Source organism: Thermobia domestica, chromosome 12, assembly GCF_964235325.1.
Source record: "Thermobia domestica chromosome 12, izTheDome1.hap1.1, whole genome shotgun sequence".
Taxonomy (NCBI): domain Eukaryota; kingdom Metazoa; phylum Arthropoda; class Insecta; order Zygentoma; family Lepismatidae; genus Thermobia; species Thermobia domestica.
The window spans coordinates 162,171,160-162,190,278 of NC_137465.1; the positions used below are offsets into that span (position 1 = coordinate 162,171,160).

Consider the following 19,119-nt stretch of genomic DNA (forward strand, 5'->3'; position numbering starts at 1 on the left):
AATTCAAATACAGAATAAGTTCCTTACATGGACACACATACATGGTTGAAGTTAGTTCACACAAAAAAGTGATTGTTATTTGCATGCACACGTGGATTTTTAACACGTTTTAGAGCTGTAAAAATTGGCGGTTTCAAGCCAGAAAAAAAAATCAGTGTGTGTGTGTGTGTAAGGTCAAACATCACTGAAAAGAAGCCCAAAATATAGTTTGCACTTAGGTATTCCAACACACAAAAAGTTTTGTGACTGCAATACATACGAGATCTGTCTAAAAATAAAATTTAAAAAAAAAATAATAAAAAAAAAATAACGGAACTGGTGCCAAAAGTACAATTTATTGTTACAAGCTTACAAATTAAAGATAATGCCTTTCAACATACTTCCCTTCCCTCTCTATTCAGTTTGCATACGAAGTTCCCATTGTTGGAAGCAGTTGAAAATCTTCAGGTGTCACTATCTTGAGTATCGCTGCCATTTTCTGCTTTACCTCTTCCACAGTCTAAAAGTAAGTTTCGTTGAGGCCGTATTTCGCTAATAATAATAATAATAATAATAATAATAATAATAATAATAATAATAATAATAATAATAATAATAATAATAATAATCAGTGCTAAGCCCGGCGAATAAGGTGGGTGTTCCAGGATTGGAGTGTTTCTAGCTGCCAGAAACTGCTTAACTGTCAAAGCAGTGTGCCAAGGAGTACTGTCGTGATGCACACTCCATTCATTTTTCTTCCACAAGAGGGGACTTTCTTTCTCACGCGTTCTCGCAGCTTCACCAAAACGTGCTAATAATACTGCTTATTCACTGTCTAACCTAATTCCCATTCAATCAGGAGTAGGCCATCGATATCAAAGAACACAGTGAGCCTGACCTTCAGTTTTGACTTACTCTTGCGTGCCTTTTTCATTCGCGGTGATGAGGGAGTTTTCCATGTATGGATTGCCTTTTCGTTTCAGAAACATACTTTGGCAATAATTTTCCTCAATAAAAAATTCACAAATATCTCTTCGGTAGACCAGTTGAGCATCGTATGAACTCTCTACCAGCCAAATTAATTTTTGGAGAAAAAACAAATATATCTACTTTGGCGTCACTCGATTACACTACTTTTGCTTAACTACAATTACAATAAAACTGACCCCAAGATTGTTGAGGCGGCAAATTGTTTGTCACGATTTCCTTCTTCAGAGGAAGTTGGTGATTGGGCAGTATCACAGAATTTCGTTCGCAGTATATCTATCGACCCTCCATTGTATGCAATGATTTGTCAGGAATCTGCTTAAGCATTGTCCTTTGAATGAAGATTGAATGATTTATCCCGGATGAAATGAATGTTGCATGGCTGGCCTACCTAACCGATGAATGTAAAAGATTCGAGGGAATTAAGTGCATATTACCGTCGGCTTTACGGGTTACATACAGAACAAAATTGCCTTTTTGGGGGTCAGAAATTAGTGGTCCAACTATAATGAGACCAAGAATTTTATAGCTGGTACATAAACAGCATTTAGGTCAAGGAAAGTCAGAGAAATATTTCAAAATATACTGAATGTCAGAAAAATTGCTGTATTTTATTGAAGTCAGGGATTATTTTTCTAACTACCTAAAGAAAGTACGAAGAATAACTGAAAGAATGAAGAAAATTCATAAAAAACTAAGATAACAAAGAGACTGAAAAGATAAAATTATCTTGACAAGTAAAGAAGCTTGAAGAACGCCTGAAAGTGTTAAAAATTCAAGCTTTGAAGAACAACAAATTGAATCAGAAATTGAAATGATACAGAAAAAAAAAAAGAGTTAGGTTTTTTGGTTGTAGATAATGAGACAGGCCACATTATATATGTTTACTTGTTTGTTTGTGTTTGTGAGTGTATGTAGTATGCCAAATATTGAAAGTATCATTAGTTTATAATTATTTTTGCTACTAATGTTACAGTATTCCAATTCGAGGAAGGGGACCGCGGTGGCTCAGTGGTAGAGAGTCTAATGCTTGGGATTCCGGGTTCGATCCCAGCCACCACCAAGTGAACTTTGTGGTGGACAAACACCGTATGCCTAGTGTCCTCGGGATTCTTTCGTTTCCCCCCACTTTCTTCATTCCACCATTTCATTCATTTTTCATCATCACTGTCTCTTTTAGCCTGGCCGGCATAACCATGGGACGTAAAACTCAAAGATTTCATTTTCATTTTCCAATTCGAGGAATTTTGACTCATAATAAACATTTACAGTAAGAAAGTCAGCTTATACTGTATTTAAAACATAAAAAGGAGAGCGTTGGACGGCTATGGGGATGGTGTGCGGATTAAAAGGAGATGTTATTTTCTAATCTTAACTATAAATGATAAACTTAGCAGTGTCGTGGGCCAGGGAAAATTTACTTATTCGGTTGAAAATTTCAGGGGAAGTCAGGAGAATCAATACCAGAATTTCAATGTGAACTTTGTTGCGGCATTTCTTCAGTGGAAGTGAGCAGAGTTTGCAAGGGATCAATTCTCGTAATGATGGGAGGCATTCGATAAACTTTCTCGGCAAATCGAGAAAGTTCTTAGGTTTGAGATGAGGTACGAATTCGCAGAATTCGTTAGCTTATATAGGGAATAGAAGTTCGGAATAGAGGATTTTACACTTTTTTCTTCATTTATCAAAAAAATTCCGAAGGGGAAATGAAAAATGAATTTACCTGGAATGAGTGAAAACATAATTACATGCGCACTTTAAAAGATGAACTAAAAGCTATTTCGCTAAACGCTTCATATTATAATAACAATAAGAAGAAGAAGAAGCAGGGAGGGAAAAGAATAGAGAACGGGTATGTAGTTGTGAAGCGTCCATGAGGAAGCCAGCTTGGAATGAATCACTATTTGTTTGCGTCACAGTTACCTTTCTGTATTTGTAATTAGGATACAAATCCTTAGATTCAAATTCTCGTAATGGTTCATAGTAGATCCCATCCCTTATAGCGTTGGTACCGACAAATGCTGAGAACCATATCGGCGAATCGGAAGAAAGCCGTCTGTGACAGATTCTGCTTAGCATTAAATCAGATTGTCACTCAAAACCGTCCTGCAAATGATTGCTGCCATCATCTGCTGTTGAGATGACGGAATAACTCTAGCATCATCTCCCACAGCCTGTGTCGATAGTCTGCCGCGACTTACTGACATGGACATGCTGAAAGAGTCAAGGGAAATTCAAAAAGAACTTGGTAAGAAAGATACAGAAAAGAGAAAATTATCTTTAAAAGTAAAGAAGCTTGAAGAGCACCTAAAAGTGTGAAAACTTCAAGCTTTGAAGAAAACAAACAAATTAAATGAGAAATTGAAATGGACATACAGATCTGGTTGCATGCACGAAACTACTGATAAGGGACCACCACGCTTTAGCACGACGCCAGTGGTGATGCAAACATGCAACATGGAACTCTGAAGACTAGAAACATGTGATATCGTCGGATGAATCATCGTTCACCTTACTTTAAACCAAGGGCCGTGTTTATGTTGGGCGGACGGTCGAAGAAGCATATCATCTGCAGTGTCTCCGCCTAATCGTGAAATATGGCGGCAGCTTTATGATGCTGTGGACTGTAAATCGGATTTTTAGTGAGTCCTGCGCGAGCACTGATACCAGTCACGCCACTGCCCATGAGTATGTCATCATTTTATGCTACTATGTGTATTCTATGATCCATATGTTGTTTGTGGACAATGGCTCCATATCCCAGGATGATATTGGACCCATTCACACAGCTGGAGCTGCTGCTGCGTGGTTTGAGGAACATCGGCATGAAATTCAGCACCTCCTGACCCGCCCGATCCACAGACTTTAACATGATTGAACATATATGGTCATTTTGCACACACGATCCAGCACAATTTCCGCTTCCATCCTCTCTCGTTTAACTGAGTGACGCACTGCACGCGAAATGGTGTAATATTCGACTTGCTCCATACTGCGTTGCATCACAGCTGTTCTGAGGGCGAAAAGTGGTCCAACATCATCGGTAAGTTGCACTTCGTTCAGGTGTTCCCATTATTCTGATAGCCATCTTTATCTCATAAATATATATGAACAAATTAAATTAACATTTCATCTTACTCCGTTATGCACATCACAGGCCATCACTCATGTTTCTGAGTGTCACGTTTTGAGAAGAATATTTGATATATAGAAACAACATTAGCTGACAAAAGAATATAGAAAGGTCAATTCCATTTTGTACTATGTACAATGTATTCCTTAACGTTCCATTAGCAATTATGATGTTATACTTAAAAAGTTTTATATTGTTTATTTTGTTCAACAGAACACTGCTCAACTAGCTTCTTCCACTCCGACTGCGACCACAACTACAGAGAGAGTCTATACAAGAAATTTGTTACGAGAAGGCTTGCCTCAGAGAATGGAGAGTGAAGAAGAAGTGGAAGAGGAACAACAAGATTGGGATTGTAAGTACTTTTTTGTGTGTGTGTCTTTTATTCTTAATTATTGTTAGTTTATTTAAATTTTACGCCCCAGAGGCACTCCTTCTAAATTGATTGTGACTTATCACTCGCCAGGAATGGAATTCAGAAGCATTTAACTCAGAGACATTTTAAACTTCGACTATTTCGGAAAACTTTTTTAAATCTATATTTTTGCCTCAAAGAACCGAATTCCTATTATTTTCCAATGCCCTATGCTCGTATTTTTCAGTGTTCTCATTTGTTGAGTTGAGTTGATGTTGAGTTTAACGTCCCGTTCAGCAGCGAGGCTATATGAATTGTGGACCTACTGATTAACGTGGAATCCGAACCACATGAGCTCCCGCCGGGAATCGAACCCGGGTTTCCCACTCCAAAGGCGCGTATGCTAACCGCTTAGCCACGGAGGAGCTCTATTCTCATTTGTGATACATTGAAATTTTAAGAATGGCAATGGTGATAGATTTTGAGAAATACTTGAATAGTGAGAACAAGACTTGTAATACTTAACGGGAACTATAAGCCTACGACCATAAGGTCTTTGTGCTAGAAAATGACATACAGGTAAACTAAAACTCTAGTTCCAGGTAAACAAAACAAATTTTTATGGTCAGTTACCTGTCTTTGCGTATAGGTAATAAATAATTTAAGACTTGATTAAGGTATGCAAAATGCTTTTGTTTGTTGCACTTTATGTACTTTACAGGATAATAAAGTGTAACTCAAAAGAAAATATGTTCATTACATTTCTTACACATTTAAAAGGTAAAATATTTAACATTGATCTAACAATGTATCCGACTAAAATTAGTCTGACATTCGTTGTATTCATGAACAACGAGCTGTAAAGTAGAATAGAATGAGTGAGTGATCCTAGTAAAAGGTACAGTTGATTGCAGATAAGGTGATCTTGATTGTTTTTAATATATCACTACAGTTCGGATCATGTTTTGAGTTTTGGTTCCGACTGACATCGTGCTCTAGCGACAACTCCTTGCGTCTATCCGTGATTTTAAAGTACATACGTGCAAACCAGGAAACAACATCAACTTGGAGTCCTCCCCGCTGGTCTAGTGACTGATGTGTGCACCTTGATTCACGTGGTCCCGCGTTCGATTCCCGGTGGGAGTGTGTTAAAATTTGAACGCATTACGCTGGTTTCGAATTCATCTAAAAGTCTAGAGCCATGTCTGATTATAGCTTCGATGCAGAAAAGGGACGCTTTACTTCAACAAACAACAATCACCTGGGATAAAAGAATAATATGCTTTACCATGAGATAGGAATAAAATAGACCAAGAAGGCACTTGATGAAGTTTCCATAAATATTCTTCTTTGACCTATATATTTATGAAACTTTTACACTGTGTTATATCTAAAACTCCTGAGACCGTACACGGCCTAGAATGAGTGGAAAAGAAGAATATCGAATATTTTCTTTTTCTTTCTTCAGCTCCGCCATTAGAAGCTGGTCCAGAGATCCGTGATCCTGTGGGTGCATTACTTCGGGAGCAAGGACAAGGTGAACCAGCAGTTATCCCTGGAGAATCACCATATCATCAGCTAGTGGAACCTCAGCCACAAATGCAAGAAGAGCAGTTCAATGGGGATTACTATCAGGAAGATCTTGGTCTTCAAGCGAGAGCTTTGTACGATTATCAGGCTGGTAAGTTCTGTTCTAGTGGGAATAACAGCAGGTTACCCTTCTTCCTCTCTTGGGTCGGCTGAACCTTTCAGATGTATTAAATTGCTTCAAAGTACAGTCACTATAGTACAATTCCAAATTTAATTTTAACTCATTTTCCTGTATACACAAGTGTTCTGAAAGTTCATGTAAATATTCACTAAATAAGTTAAACTGGGAGATCAATAGCTTTGTGCAAATATATTGACGACAACGGAGCTATTCATTCACCATTACTTAGTGTTTGAGCAACATGATGACATCATGTCTCTTGATCATTTCTAAACTCTTTCAGGTAAGTTTGCGGAGCATTTCGATTAGTTCACCACTGTAACGATCTGCAGTGGTAGTTTCACCTGAACGGAGGACATGATGAATTACCCTCACCAGACCACCACTAAGCAACACCATTTTCTGCGGTTTGTAGCGGAGAAACACCGTGTGCGTGGGTTTTCTCTTGCCTCTTTAATTTCCTCCTATTTTCTTCACTATTTCGTTCATCATCATCACCACCATCTCCCTTAACCCCAGAGCATAAACATGAGACGTTAAATGAAGAAAAAATCTGCAAATGGAGGGATGATTTTTGAAACAGTCGTTGAACATTGATCACAATCCTGGTAGTTTATGATTGTCGTAGGATTTTTATTTATTTATTTATTTATTTATTTATTTCATCAGAGTGACAATCCAATGCAGGGAAACTTCTCTGTTATTCTACCCTCCAAACCAACCAAGATTTTAACCCTTTTCCCTTATACTCAGATATTAGAAACTCTAATACTCAGATTATAGTCACCGGTATTTTTCAGTTTTATTTCTTTCTTCAGCGCGAGTTTTCTTAAATACAGTATTGCCAGAAATGTTTCCTTTTCTTTGGTAATCAGTCAGTACCTTTTATTCGGTGGTGGTAGATCATGTATCAATTGCCGTAACAGTAATACAAGTGCTAAAACTGCTAATGGTATTAACGCCTCTGTCAAACCTATAATAACCAGACGCGAAACTTACTCAATTATGTTCTAAACATGTAAGAAACCAAGCAATGCAATTGAAGTGTGAAAATAACACTAGAAATTAACCAGTTACAAGTGGAATAACACGCTTTAAAACAGGAGAGAAACCAAACAATTTGAAACAGATTGAAATTCAAAGTGTAAAAATTATAAAAGTGGAACCATTAACAAAAAGGCTTACATGCTGTGATTTAAACCATTGCATTGATAAGATTTAAACCATAAAAATAAATCTTTGATTATATTGCTTATTTAAAAACTAAAGTATTGGTAGTAATATTTAGTATTTCGTTAGAGAAATGTTTATTCAAGTTCATGTATTGTTATTTCCTTGTTGAGTAGTTTGTGTCTTGTAATGTGTGTTTTGTATCCTCTCAATCTGTGCCAGTCGTGACTCTTTGTCGTTGACCTGCCTATGTCCAACTTAAAACTATAGATATAAAAGTAAATAAATAAATGATGGAAAATCTCCAATTATCGGTTTTATCTTTAAGTACCAGACTGAAGGCGGATCTAAGAAAAAATGTAAACAAGAACATGTGCGCTCCTGTATTGATGGCAATCAATATGTTGAATTGGAAACGAAACAGTTAGTAGAAGTCTGACAAATACGTCATTTTTTATGTCATTATTTCAAAAGTGTGCATTATACAAAAATGCACTTTTAAAAATCACTGTGCGTTTGAATTTTGTTACGTGTGTCAAGGGTCCTTTTGTACCTGGATACCCAGTAGTGATTTCTTAAAAACTGCACTGATTAGCGACTTTATGAAGCATGACTTCTCTTGAAGAAAGAAAGAAGGAAATTAATAATAACATCAGAAACTGTAAACTAAGAACAGTGGAAAAGATTTTAAAAAAATAAATAAAAGCACCCAGTGGAGTTCGAACCAAGTTCAAAAGTTTTCTATTCCAACAGCAAGAAGGAACTAAACACGCCCGGCTGTCGAAACAAGCTGTGCAACTACCTTTCAGTTCTATTAATAGCTAAAGAACTCCTAAAATGCGTTTTACGGTTTTCTTTGGATTAAAAGGTGTTTTTTTTTTCTGTAACTAAACAAAGTTTCCTGCATTTATCAAGGTACTGTTTTGCTCTTTGCTCTGAACTAACTTTGCATTAAGTAGTGGAATAGGATCTGAATATTTCAAACAGCAATCAACAAGGTGTGTGGGGATGGCTTCATTACTCTATTTTTTTTCTTTATTTACTTCCTCTCCTATTATGGGGCAGCGGTGGCTCAGTGGTAGAGCGTTCACCTCTGGTGCTTGGGGTCTCGGGTTCGATCCCAGCCCCCGCCAAGTGAACTTTGTGGTGGACAAACACCGTGTGCGTGGGTTTTCTCGGGGTTCTCCCGTTTCCTCCCACTTTCTTCATTCCACCATTTCATTCATTACTCATCATCACCGTCTCCTTTAGCCTAGCCGGCATAACCGTGGGACGTAAAACTCAAAGATTTCATTTTTCCTCTCCTATTACTTCGAGTACGTTGTTGCCAAACTAACAATTTTAAGGGACTTAGAAAAGTTAGGCGCACATTTATATTTTGGAGAAGTGTACACTAGTCAAACAAATTAAGGAACCAAGCAAAAAATGCAAAAATGACAGAGGGAAATTAAATTTACCTGTTTATTTTGTTGTGAGGTTGTTACCATGATCATTGCAGTACACCTGTGCTGAGTGGTCAAAACGAATTGCTCTGGGAGTAATTTATGCACTTAATTTTTTTTTTTTTTTAAAAAGAAGAATACATCACAGGAACGTTACAGTAACATGACAAATAAACCTTATCATAAAAAATCGTACCTCTAATAAGGTATGTGATCTCTCCAAACTGCTACACGTCTGTTTGGCATGGATTGGAAGAGGTTATCGATGGTAACCTCTGGGACGTTTCCTCACTCCTCTAGTACGGCCATTTTCAACTGTTGCAAAGTTGCAGTTGGCGCTGGCCTAGCAACAATACATCTGCCGGATGTATCTCATAAGTGTTCAATAGGATTTAGATCCGGGGTGGATGCTGGCCATGCCAGCAATTCAATACTCCCTAACTACAGCACCATATCTTTCGCACATGCTGGATGAAGTCTTCCATTATCTTCCATACAAATAAAATGCTTTCCAACTGCAGCACCATAGGAACAACGTGAGACCTGAGATCTCATCTCTGTACCGCTACACTGTTAGAGTACCGTTCCGGATGGCTGCAGGGCTGTGCTTTGTCCAGTACTGATTCCTGTCCACACCATTCCACAACATCTGTACTGTATTGTGATGCCTGCTACACATGAGATATATAGTTCCAAGATTTATGTTCCCTCTAGATGAGAATGCGTCGACTGTCTTGACTGTAAGCAGAAACATGACTCATCCGAGAATAGAACAGTACTCCATTCAGCATGTCCCCAGTCATGAAATGCGGCCAGTTTCTGCGGGTCCCGCGCTTTTATAAAGGCCTATTTTCCGCAGCCGATAACGCACTGTTGGGTTGACAACCTGCGGCTTCTTGTCAGCTAAAAGCGTACGTTGTAAGTCATTGTACTTTACTGTCTGTTTCTCCGAACCAATAAGATAAAATAACGGTCCTCCCTTACTGATGTTGTCTGTGGGTGATCTAGTCCTGGTTTTCGATGTACTGTTCCCGTCTGTTGAAGAATATGGAATGACATTGCGAGACACGCCGAGAGCCTCAGCTGCCACACATTGTATCTGCCCGGTTTCCATCGTGCTTATGGCTATCTTGCCACAGATGTCACTAAGACGTGTTGAGTTGATTTTGACTTTAACGTCCCTTTCAGCAGCGAAGCTATATGAGACGGAACCTACTGATTAACGTGGAATCCGAACAATATGAGTTCCCGCCGGGAATCGAACCCGGGTCTTCCACGCCAAAGGTGCGTACGCTAATCGTTTAGCCACGCCATTGTTCGTATTCAATACTACTACACAGTCCACCTTCACTCACTGCTTATCAAAGTGGCACAACTCGCGTTTGCAAGTGACCTGATGATTTCACGTTTTATCTCAAGTTGTGTCTCGTGTCGTGTGACTTCACATGAGCGTTTGTTCGTGTGGACCATCTAGCATAGATGCATTGCAGTCCCCACTGCCAAATACGTCAGAAATCTCGGTCGTTTTTGCGTTTCCTAGCTTGTTCCCTTAATTGTTTTGACCTGTGTAGTATTTCTCTTCTTTCGGTTTGTATTTCTTTTCTTTGTCTTATGTCTACAATTATGAAAATATGTTCGTGTATATTTTATGTTGTTCACTAAAGTATCTGTAACTGAATTTATACGTGATTTTATCTGTTTTACAGCTGATGCTACTGAGATCTCTTTTGATCCGGGAGACATAATCACAAACATAGACCAAATAGATGAAGGGTGGTGGCAGGGCTTAGGACCAGATGGAACATTTGGTCTTTTCCCTGCGAATTATGTGGAGCTGATTAACTAATTTTTAGACTGAGATGAAATGGTAGTCAAATAATTTGAATAAACATGGTGCTGACAAAGAAATTTTCATGACAGTATGTCAACATTTCATTATACAGTAGAGTTTTACATGTCTTTACATGTTTTGATATGCCAAATTTCATAGATACCATTCTTGTAGGTAAACGTTCGAATTATTGTTTTCATTGTAAGCTGTAGTTATGCAGCGACCTTCTCACGGTTATAGGTTGTTTAAATTGTGAATAAGCATGCGATGTATATGAATGAGATTGTCCTGTAAAAGACCTTCATTTTTTGTGTCACTTAGAACCAAAGAACCTCACCATTGTATTTGTCTCGCTGTTCTGAACAAACATAGCGAACAGGATAAATAAATTTAGGTCCATACTTGAAAATAAAAGACGATCTGTAGTTCTGACACAGTAAAAACTCTTGAGTGAGCCTTTGGTGATTTTTAAATGTGTCACACTAGCTTTCAAACTTTCATGAATCTGGGAGTCGATTTTGTAGTTTCAGTCGTGGTATAGACAGTGCAGTATGTTCATATTGTAAAGTAGGAATGCTTATTCAAACACTTGATTACTGAAAAGATACGTTTCGATTTTGAATAAGTACTATGAAGGTAATTAAAGAAGAGCTAGTTAAGGAAAGAGTTTCAGACAATGTAGTAAATAAGAGTTTGAAATTGAAGGGGATTCGAGTTCTGTTACAGAAAGGCTTCCTTAGTCCCATTAAGCAAGTGCTTAGGTGGTCTCGCAAAAGCAGCCAAAGTTCTATTCGTAGCATTTTCTTCAGTAAATGTGTACGTTTCGTCATATCGTATAAATACGACGAATTGGAATTCCATTAAGTATTCAAATTAATGAGCAGCGTCTTTGTGCTGAAATCTTGAGAAAAGATGAAACTACTTAGTGACCCGTATAATTAGATAACTTCCTACTTTTAATATTCGTAATAAAGTAATGGGTCATCTTATAATTTTGAAGAATTTTCTTATACGCAGATCAAGACAAGCAGTTTCATTTCGATGACTTGCATATATGTTCAGCAAACAATACATATTTGATTGAATTCAAGAAAATGAAACAATTCTTTATAATCTAGAAACGATCCAGTTTCAGTATCTGGAGTAGACCATTCTGACTGAGATATTTGTAGTTTTTGTTAATTTCCATAATTTCATTGGGCGAGTAAGAAATTTTAGAGGCGTACACTGTTCCTCCTTTCCCTGTTCTGTGAGCGTATGATCAGCGAGAAATGTCATACTGCAAATATATTTTTGCTAGGTTTGTGTAATTACATATCATAAATCGTAGTGTGTATAAATAGTAGTAAATAATTAACATGTGGAAAGTATGAGAAAAGATACTATTCATACTATTACTAGAAAAAATAATATTTAATTTTTTAGGACTTAACCAGCAACTTCTCATCTCATATCTTCGCATCTTTGTCACAATTACTAAGAAACTCTGTCATGAAATAGTACTAATACTGATCGAAAATAAGTTTGTGTAAAATTTACCTTGCAACAATGCCATGGCATTGATTCCTGTGTATATAGGCAGAAATATTTAGCTTAGTATAAGTTACTATGAATCATAGATTATATAATCACATATAGTTGTCCTTTGTCTCCTGATTGTTTTCCACCCTCTGTATGACAGTGAACAATATCATATCTGCTTTGTACTTAAATATGTTTTCAAGAAGTAGAAGATTGTACCATTCAAAGACGATTTACTGCAAATTACAATTGTATTTCTAAATATAAAGCTGGAGCTTCGTAAGTTTTTCGTTCTTTAATTAAGTATAATCACACAGGGTGTCTCAAAAGTCTCCTGACATAGGGTAACTGTTATTATCAAAGTTACAACAAAACGTAAGAGGAGAAACCGTCTCCAAATATGATGTTTTCAATCCAAAGTGAAGGAATTTTTAAAATCGGACGAGCCGTTTGAGCTGTACACTCTTTATGCGACCAATGTTAAATTAAAATGTAACGTTGGCATTTACCTGAACCCACAAGATAAGTGAATGAAGTTACTGTCTTTTACGGTAACATGTTGATTAGCAGCCCCTATTTCAGACATGCCTCATTCACTTTATGTTGTGGGTCCAGGTAAATGGTACGTTCCATTTTCATTTAAATTGGGCACATAAAGAGAGTACAGCTGAAACGACTCGTCCGATTTTAAAATTCCTTCGCTTTAGATTGAAAATATCATGTTTGGAAACCGTTTCTCCTCTTACATTTTGTTGTAACTCTGATAATAATAAAGTTACCCTATGTCGGGACTTTTGAGACACCCTGTATTATACACTATACAATGATAGATGCTTAATTCTTTTAAGATATACATTACAGCAAATATATCATACTGTGTATTTAAGGATAGTTGGAAATATGAACTGTATTGAGTTCTTGTATTTTGCGTCATTTATGTAACATCAGGGTTATGGAGGGATGGAACCTACTATTAACGTAGGCTCCGAGCTACGACCAGGGCTTGACGGGGTGCATAGATCCTAATACAAGATCAATCCTCGCAGTAGAGACCTTTCCCCACCATACTGTTTTGCCTCCAAGAACTGAGGGTAATAGTATACATGAGAACCCCCTAATCTGCGTTTCTTCTGTGTTCTATTACCACTTCTACAGAAATACCATAAATTTTCTACGTAGTGCAATAGTAAGAAGTATCCATGTGCACAAGACATGCGATATGCGTTAAATTCCCCCCCCCCCCCACTCACACATAGTCTTAGATAAAATATAAGGGCACTACACATGCAGATATAAAGTACAGACACGTTCTTTTTTATTTTCGTATCAGTCGATAAGTAAATAAAAGTCGCTTTGTTACCCCCTTTGTAAGTTTGTACATACTCAATAATAATCCCTAAAAGTATGAGCGTCCTGCTCCTTCGGGAACTGATGCAGCTTCATGTATACTATATCCGAACTGAGTTACAGGACTACCACACTCAGTGACGTAACTAAGGGAGGCAAACGGGGATTGTGCCCCGGGCGCCGGATTGGTGTGTGTGTGTGTGTGTGTGTGCGTGTGCGCGCGCGCAAAACGGCCAATATTTTCACTATAAGGCAAGGAAAGGAGTTTTAGCATTCCAAAAATCATAAAAAAAATACCTTAGAAACTTAACAGGACAAGAATGACTCACCAACTTTAGGATCATATCCATAGAGGATAAGTTCGCTTCAAAACTATCTTTTGAGAACATTGTAAAATCCTATGCTGCCAAAAGAGCCCGGAAAGTTGTTAAATTTTAGTTCTACTTTTTGTGTTTTCAGTTAACTTCAGTCGATTTAAGAGATTTGGAAAATGTCTGAGTATAATACTCGAGACAACAGCTTGACTGTTTGTCATAATTATATATATTCTAAAGCAACAGACTATTGATTCATTGTACACACATGCACATCCCGATATAATTCAGAACAAATTGTGATTAGCAGTTATTATGATAAGACTATAAAAATATGTCAAGCATGCTACTCTCAGATTATTTGGCAGCTAAATACTAATTAGTCCGGTGTTTTATCTAGTACTTAAAATTAAATTATATACTGCAATTTTGAAATCAAGCTTTACCACTTGAAGAAAAAATGGAATAGGAAAATTACAGTGATGCCAATATCAGGTGTAGTTACGGAGCGTTTTGGTTTGCTTGGTCGGGGGAAAGGGGCGCTAAGGCGAGTTCTTGCCCCGGGCGACAATTAGCCTAGTTGCGTCGCTGACCACACCGGTCCTAGCATTAATTATAATACTAGAAGATAATTAGAGGTACGGTAGCTCAGTAGTAGAGCTTTAACCTCTGGTGTGATGGTCCCAGGTTCGATCCTCGGTCAGACAAATTTCTGCAGACCCATCATGTCCATGGGTCTTTTACATTCTCATTCCATTAATTATTTCATAATTATTCCCTTGCATTAATCATCCGCCTCCTTTAGCCTAAAGATCATAATTGTGGAACGGAAAACTAGAAAATTCTTTCCATATCAGTAAGGGATAGTAGTAATGTAAAGAGAATTTGAAAGTGCTAAAGAATTTTGTGTGATATTCGCTAAAAGATTAAATATTTCTAAGTTTGGGCATAACTTTTTTTTTTTCTTTGATAGAATGTATTTTTGCGTCTGGAAAGTTTTGTTTTACATTTAATATATATCACGTGCTGTTATATACATCACAGTGTTTCCAAAACAGTGGTAATAGCTATAAAAAATATAATAACAAGGTTGCTGTTTTTTTTTTTTTTTAACGTAAACAGTGACGTACGCGTGGGAGAAGTTAGGGGTTTTAACCTCTCCTTGAGCAAGGTATTGAGAAATAAACGTTTACTATATTTAAGGAATACATATGTTCAGAGCCATGCGTCTTCTGTAAGGACACGATATGAATGCTTGAATCCCTCGTCCCTTGATGAAATTCCGCGTACGCCATTGGACGTAAGTGTGCTTCTAAAATTACAGAAAAAGGGTGATACGGTAATTAATTTTGACCTCTATTGGTCGTTCTTTTATTTATTAGATTTATTAGTATAAGTTAAAAATTATTTTTTAAAAAATTGATATGTTATAGTAAAAAGTATAGATTAATACTTCATGTTGAGTAGTTTGTTGCAGAATTCTACCCATTCTGCCTCCATTCACTGAGTAGCTTAACACAGTACAAGTTTACGATGGTTTTATAATATGGCTAAGCACAGGAAGTTATATAATGATATAATTTGATTATACAATTTCGTCTTGTAGCAGTTTCTGTTGCTGTAAATTAGTGCATAATTTCTATTAATTGTTTATTTGTATATGCTGATATGAGCTATATTGACGTAGTTATAATATGGAGGTCTGAATAGCGAGTCCTTAACACATTGTCTTTGGGTACGTAGCCATGGTTCGATACAGCTATTCAGTATTTGCATAATTAAGTAATATTAGAGGGTGGAAAACAGTGTGTTTACCATGCATGGAAATAAACGACAGAAGAGATGTTGAAAATTCGAGTAGAAAAAAAAAAAAACTATTTCCATCCATTGGAATATCAAATTAATATTATTATTATTCTTTGTAAGATAAAATAAATGTGTGAAAATGTCATCATCGTGATTTTCAATTAATAAATTGAAGTTTTTGTACAGAATACTTTCAATTTTTTTGTCATGTACATAGTATGAATGTAATGATTACTAATGTGAAATTTTTAAACTAGTGTATGCGCATGAATGAAAATTGAGTGCAATATAAGAGATGATAATGTATAATTGATGAATTACCACATGTTGAGGAAATTGTTCTATTTATAATATGTATATTTAAGTGCAATAACAACAACGGTGTTACTTTAATTATATTGCTGTCAAATTTTTGAATTGCTAATTAGATACTTCAAATCATTGTGGTATGTGAAATTTTTAAATCGTTTAATATAATCGTTTCTTCATTGTTTATTTTTGGGTTGATAGGATTCAATTGATGTTAAATTTTGTCCATACCTAATTAGATTTTATTATGTTTATGTATGTATTTTTTAAAATATTCTTCTCTGCTCTCAGTATTTCCTCCATCATAAATCATTCATTAAAATTAGTGACTCTTGTTTCTGTTGTATCGTATGTATTTCGTACAGATATGCTTGTGCCGATTAAATAATGAAGATAGCGTTTTTACCTCATTGACAAAGAAAGACAACATTTCTACAGAAAATAAATTTTCCTTCACATATCTCAAATGTCTATACAAGGTGTTACAAAAATTTGTCACAATCTTTTGGAAATAGATTCCTTACATCAAAATTAAAAAAAAAAAAAGTTCATATGAACCTGTGGTCGGAACTGTATAGTTTCGTAGCTATAGGATGCCGAAAACGTGAAAAAATGAACTTTAAAAGTCCGATAGGACCGATCGTAGTCGGGTCAAGACATCACTGAGGAACTAGTATGTAAACTATCGAAATATCCATCTTTCATAACTCTCCGGGACTTGCACAATCATTTTTAGAGAGGCTATTTGGGAGTACTGGAGCATTCTTAAACATGTATATTTGGATAGTTTACATACCAGTTTCTCAGTGATGTCTTGACCCGACTACGATAGGTCCCATAGTAGTGGAGCTATGAACTTTGAAAAGTTCGCTTGTTTCACGTTTTCGGCAGCCTGTAACTCCGAAACTATCCACTTTTGAGCACAAGTCCGTATGAACTTTTTTCTTTTCTTATTTTTATGTGAGGAATCTATTTGCAAAATATTGTGACACATTTTTTTTGGAACATCCTGTAGGCAAATAATGAACATTTAAATATATTTAGTTAAATCGTTAATGATGAAATTTTCTCTTTGACGCCTAGAAGACAAAATTTTGTCAGTGTTTTAAGCCTATCAAGTTTTATTGTTATTTAATCAATTTCCCTATGAATCAATTATTCTCGTCTTAACTGCTACAAATTTTTCGAGTTACTGTCATTACGTTGAGGATAAAAAATATTTTTCTACGATGAAACACATTAAATTAAGATTTCATTTCTTAGAAATTATATCAAAATTTTTAAATTTCTGTTTCTAAGCACTTCAAGTGTAGAAGTTAATGAAGTTTAATTCTTATGAGAAAAAAAATCAGAACAAACTTCTGAAACGATTTTAAATTTAGTTTCAGTTATTATTTTTGGGAAAGCACGTCAGGTGTTTGAGATAGTAGCGTAAACTGAAGTATAGCAAATAAACGTTTGTGGAATAATTGGGAAATGTATATAGAGAAAAGAAATCGTTACTAGAGAATTTAAAAATCTCTGATATTTTCATATTCTTCATGTACTGTGGTTTAGTAGTGATAGACCTTATTTCCGTTATTTACATCCAGTGTAGCCAGACATCCTTTATTTCTATATACATGACTAATTTTATGTGGTCATGAAGTACGTATGTGATTTCAATGCTGTGAATTAAAAATTGTTGCTTCCTAAGTAAGTATTGATATTGTATGTGTTTTTTTTTCTTTGAATGTAATTATTCTGAATATCCAAGAATGACAAATAAAGCTAATATTATGTAAGTATCCAAAATATTTTGGAAAAGAAATACATTTTTCATTACTCGATGTTTTACTTCCGTGCGCCACACATGAGCACCAAGGTTAAAGTATTTGCAATGAAAATACTACAATAGTGTGGATATTGTTTGTGATTTTCAGTATCAACACTGAAAGTAGTGAATCCGTAGTGAATTTATTATTTATGTGGTCATCAGTATTTCATACAAAGCTAATGTTGTATGTATTATACCTAGTAGATATTGTGTTATTTCGTTGTGTGGTCATTTTGTATATTCATGCTTGGTTGTGTGTTGATTGATTTTTGTTCAAAATAGTTTTATAAATTCAAAAGAAAAGAATCAATCCAGTTTTTAAGCAGACACCAGCATAAGAAATAGTTTCATAAAATTTTTGTAAGGCAAAAGTAATTACAGTGTAGATAACTAATATAATCTTATAATCGCAAAGTAGCGTTGTAGGACAGTTTTCTATTTGACATTATTTAGAGGAATAACACCAGATTATACTGAACAGCAGAAACTGCATTCAGCTTAGAGTAAACATTATTAGACAATATAGGAAAAAAGTTTTTATTATTTCTTTATTTCGAAAAACGATGCTGCGAATGAGGAGTTTATAAATGTAAATTATTTGATCTGCAAGTTTGCGAACATGTGCCCGGAATCACATTTTATATTTTTTTTAAATCATTATCAACGCTACGTTTACTGATACTTTTTAAAATATTTTGCAAATGTCAAACAGAAAATCAAAAGACTGCTATTTATTCTATATAGATTCAGTATAATTGCTTTTAATAATCGAATTTTAAATATTTGAATGTGCCAAAGAATATAGGAGCTTGAATTCAACGAATATTACTTCTTTTGATGATACAAATTAACACATTAAGAAATATGGAATTGCTTCCTTGTCAGAAAAGCTAAAAAGAATTGTGTATAATATTCTTACACCTTAAATGTGTTTGATAATTGTAAAGTGAAGTCTAGTATAGTCTCTTGAGTCACATCACTGCATATAAATTCAATTTACTGGATTCGAATGCTGCTCCGGTCGTCATTCTAACAAAAAAGGATGCAAGTTTGCATGAGTGTGTGGAACGGAAGCTGCTTTCGATGGTATTAATAATTAATATGCTTTGGTGCTTCGCCACTGGAAAAGGTTGAGAACTCCTACAATAGGGTATTCGGAAAGTCCAGTACATTAGTTAATGTGGCTTCCTTGAAGAATTTCAAAGAATGTAGTAGACAGTGAAAGAGATAGATGCAGTTGATGGACGATTTGAAGACAGCATGTGTCAGCGGAGGACCTTGGTGTAAGGGAGTGATAGATCCCTTACCACACGTTTTATGTATATATATATATATATATATATAAAACGTGTGGTAAGGGATCTATCACTGGTGAATGAATACTTAACGATAATTGGA

At 35.8% G+C, this 19,119-nt stretch overlaps 1 protein-coding gene across 1 annotated transcript in view; it reads left to right on the forward strand.

The window, feature by feature from the left end:
- Window positions 1-19,010, forward strand: part of Abp1 (Actin binding protein 1) — a 69,094-nt gene extending 50,084 nt beyond the window's left edge. Inside the window, exons 9-11 of the mRNA XM_081734365.1 lie at window positions 4,313-4,454; window positions 5,923-6,135; window positions 10,484-19,010. Of these exons, the coding sequence (XP_081590491.1) occupies window positions 4,313-4,454; window positions 5,923-6,135; window positions 10,484-10,623 (495 nt within the window). The 3' untranslated portion in view covers window positions 10,624-19,010. The remainder of the gene's footprint in view (window positions 1-4,312; window positions 4,455-5,922; window positions 6,136-10,483) is intronic.
- Window positions 19,011-19,119: the final 109 nt, after the last annotated feature.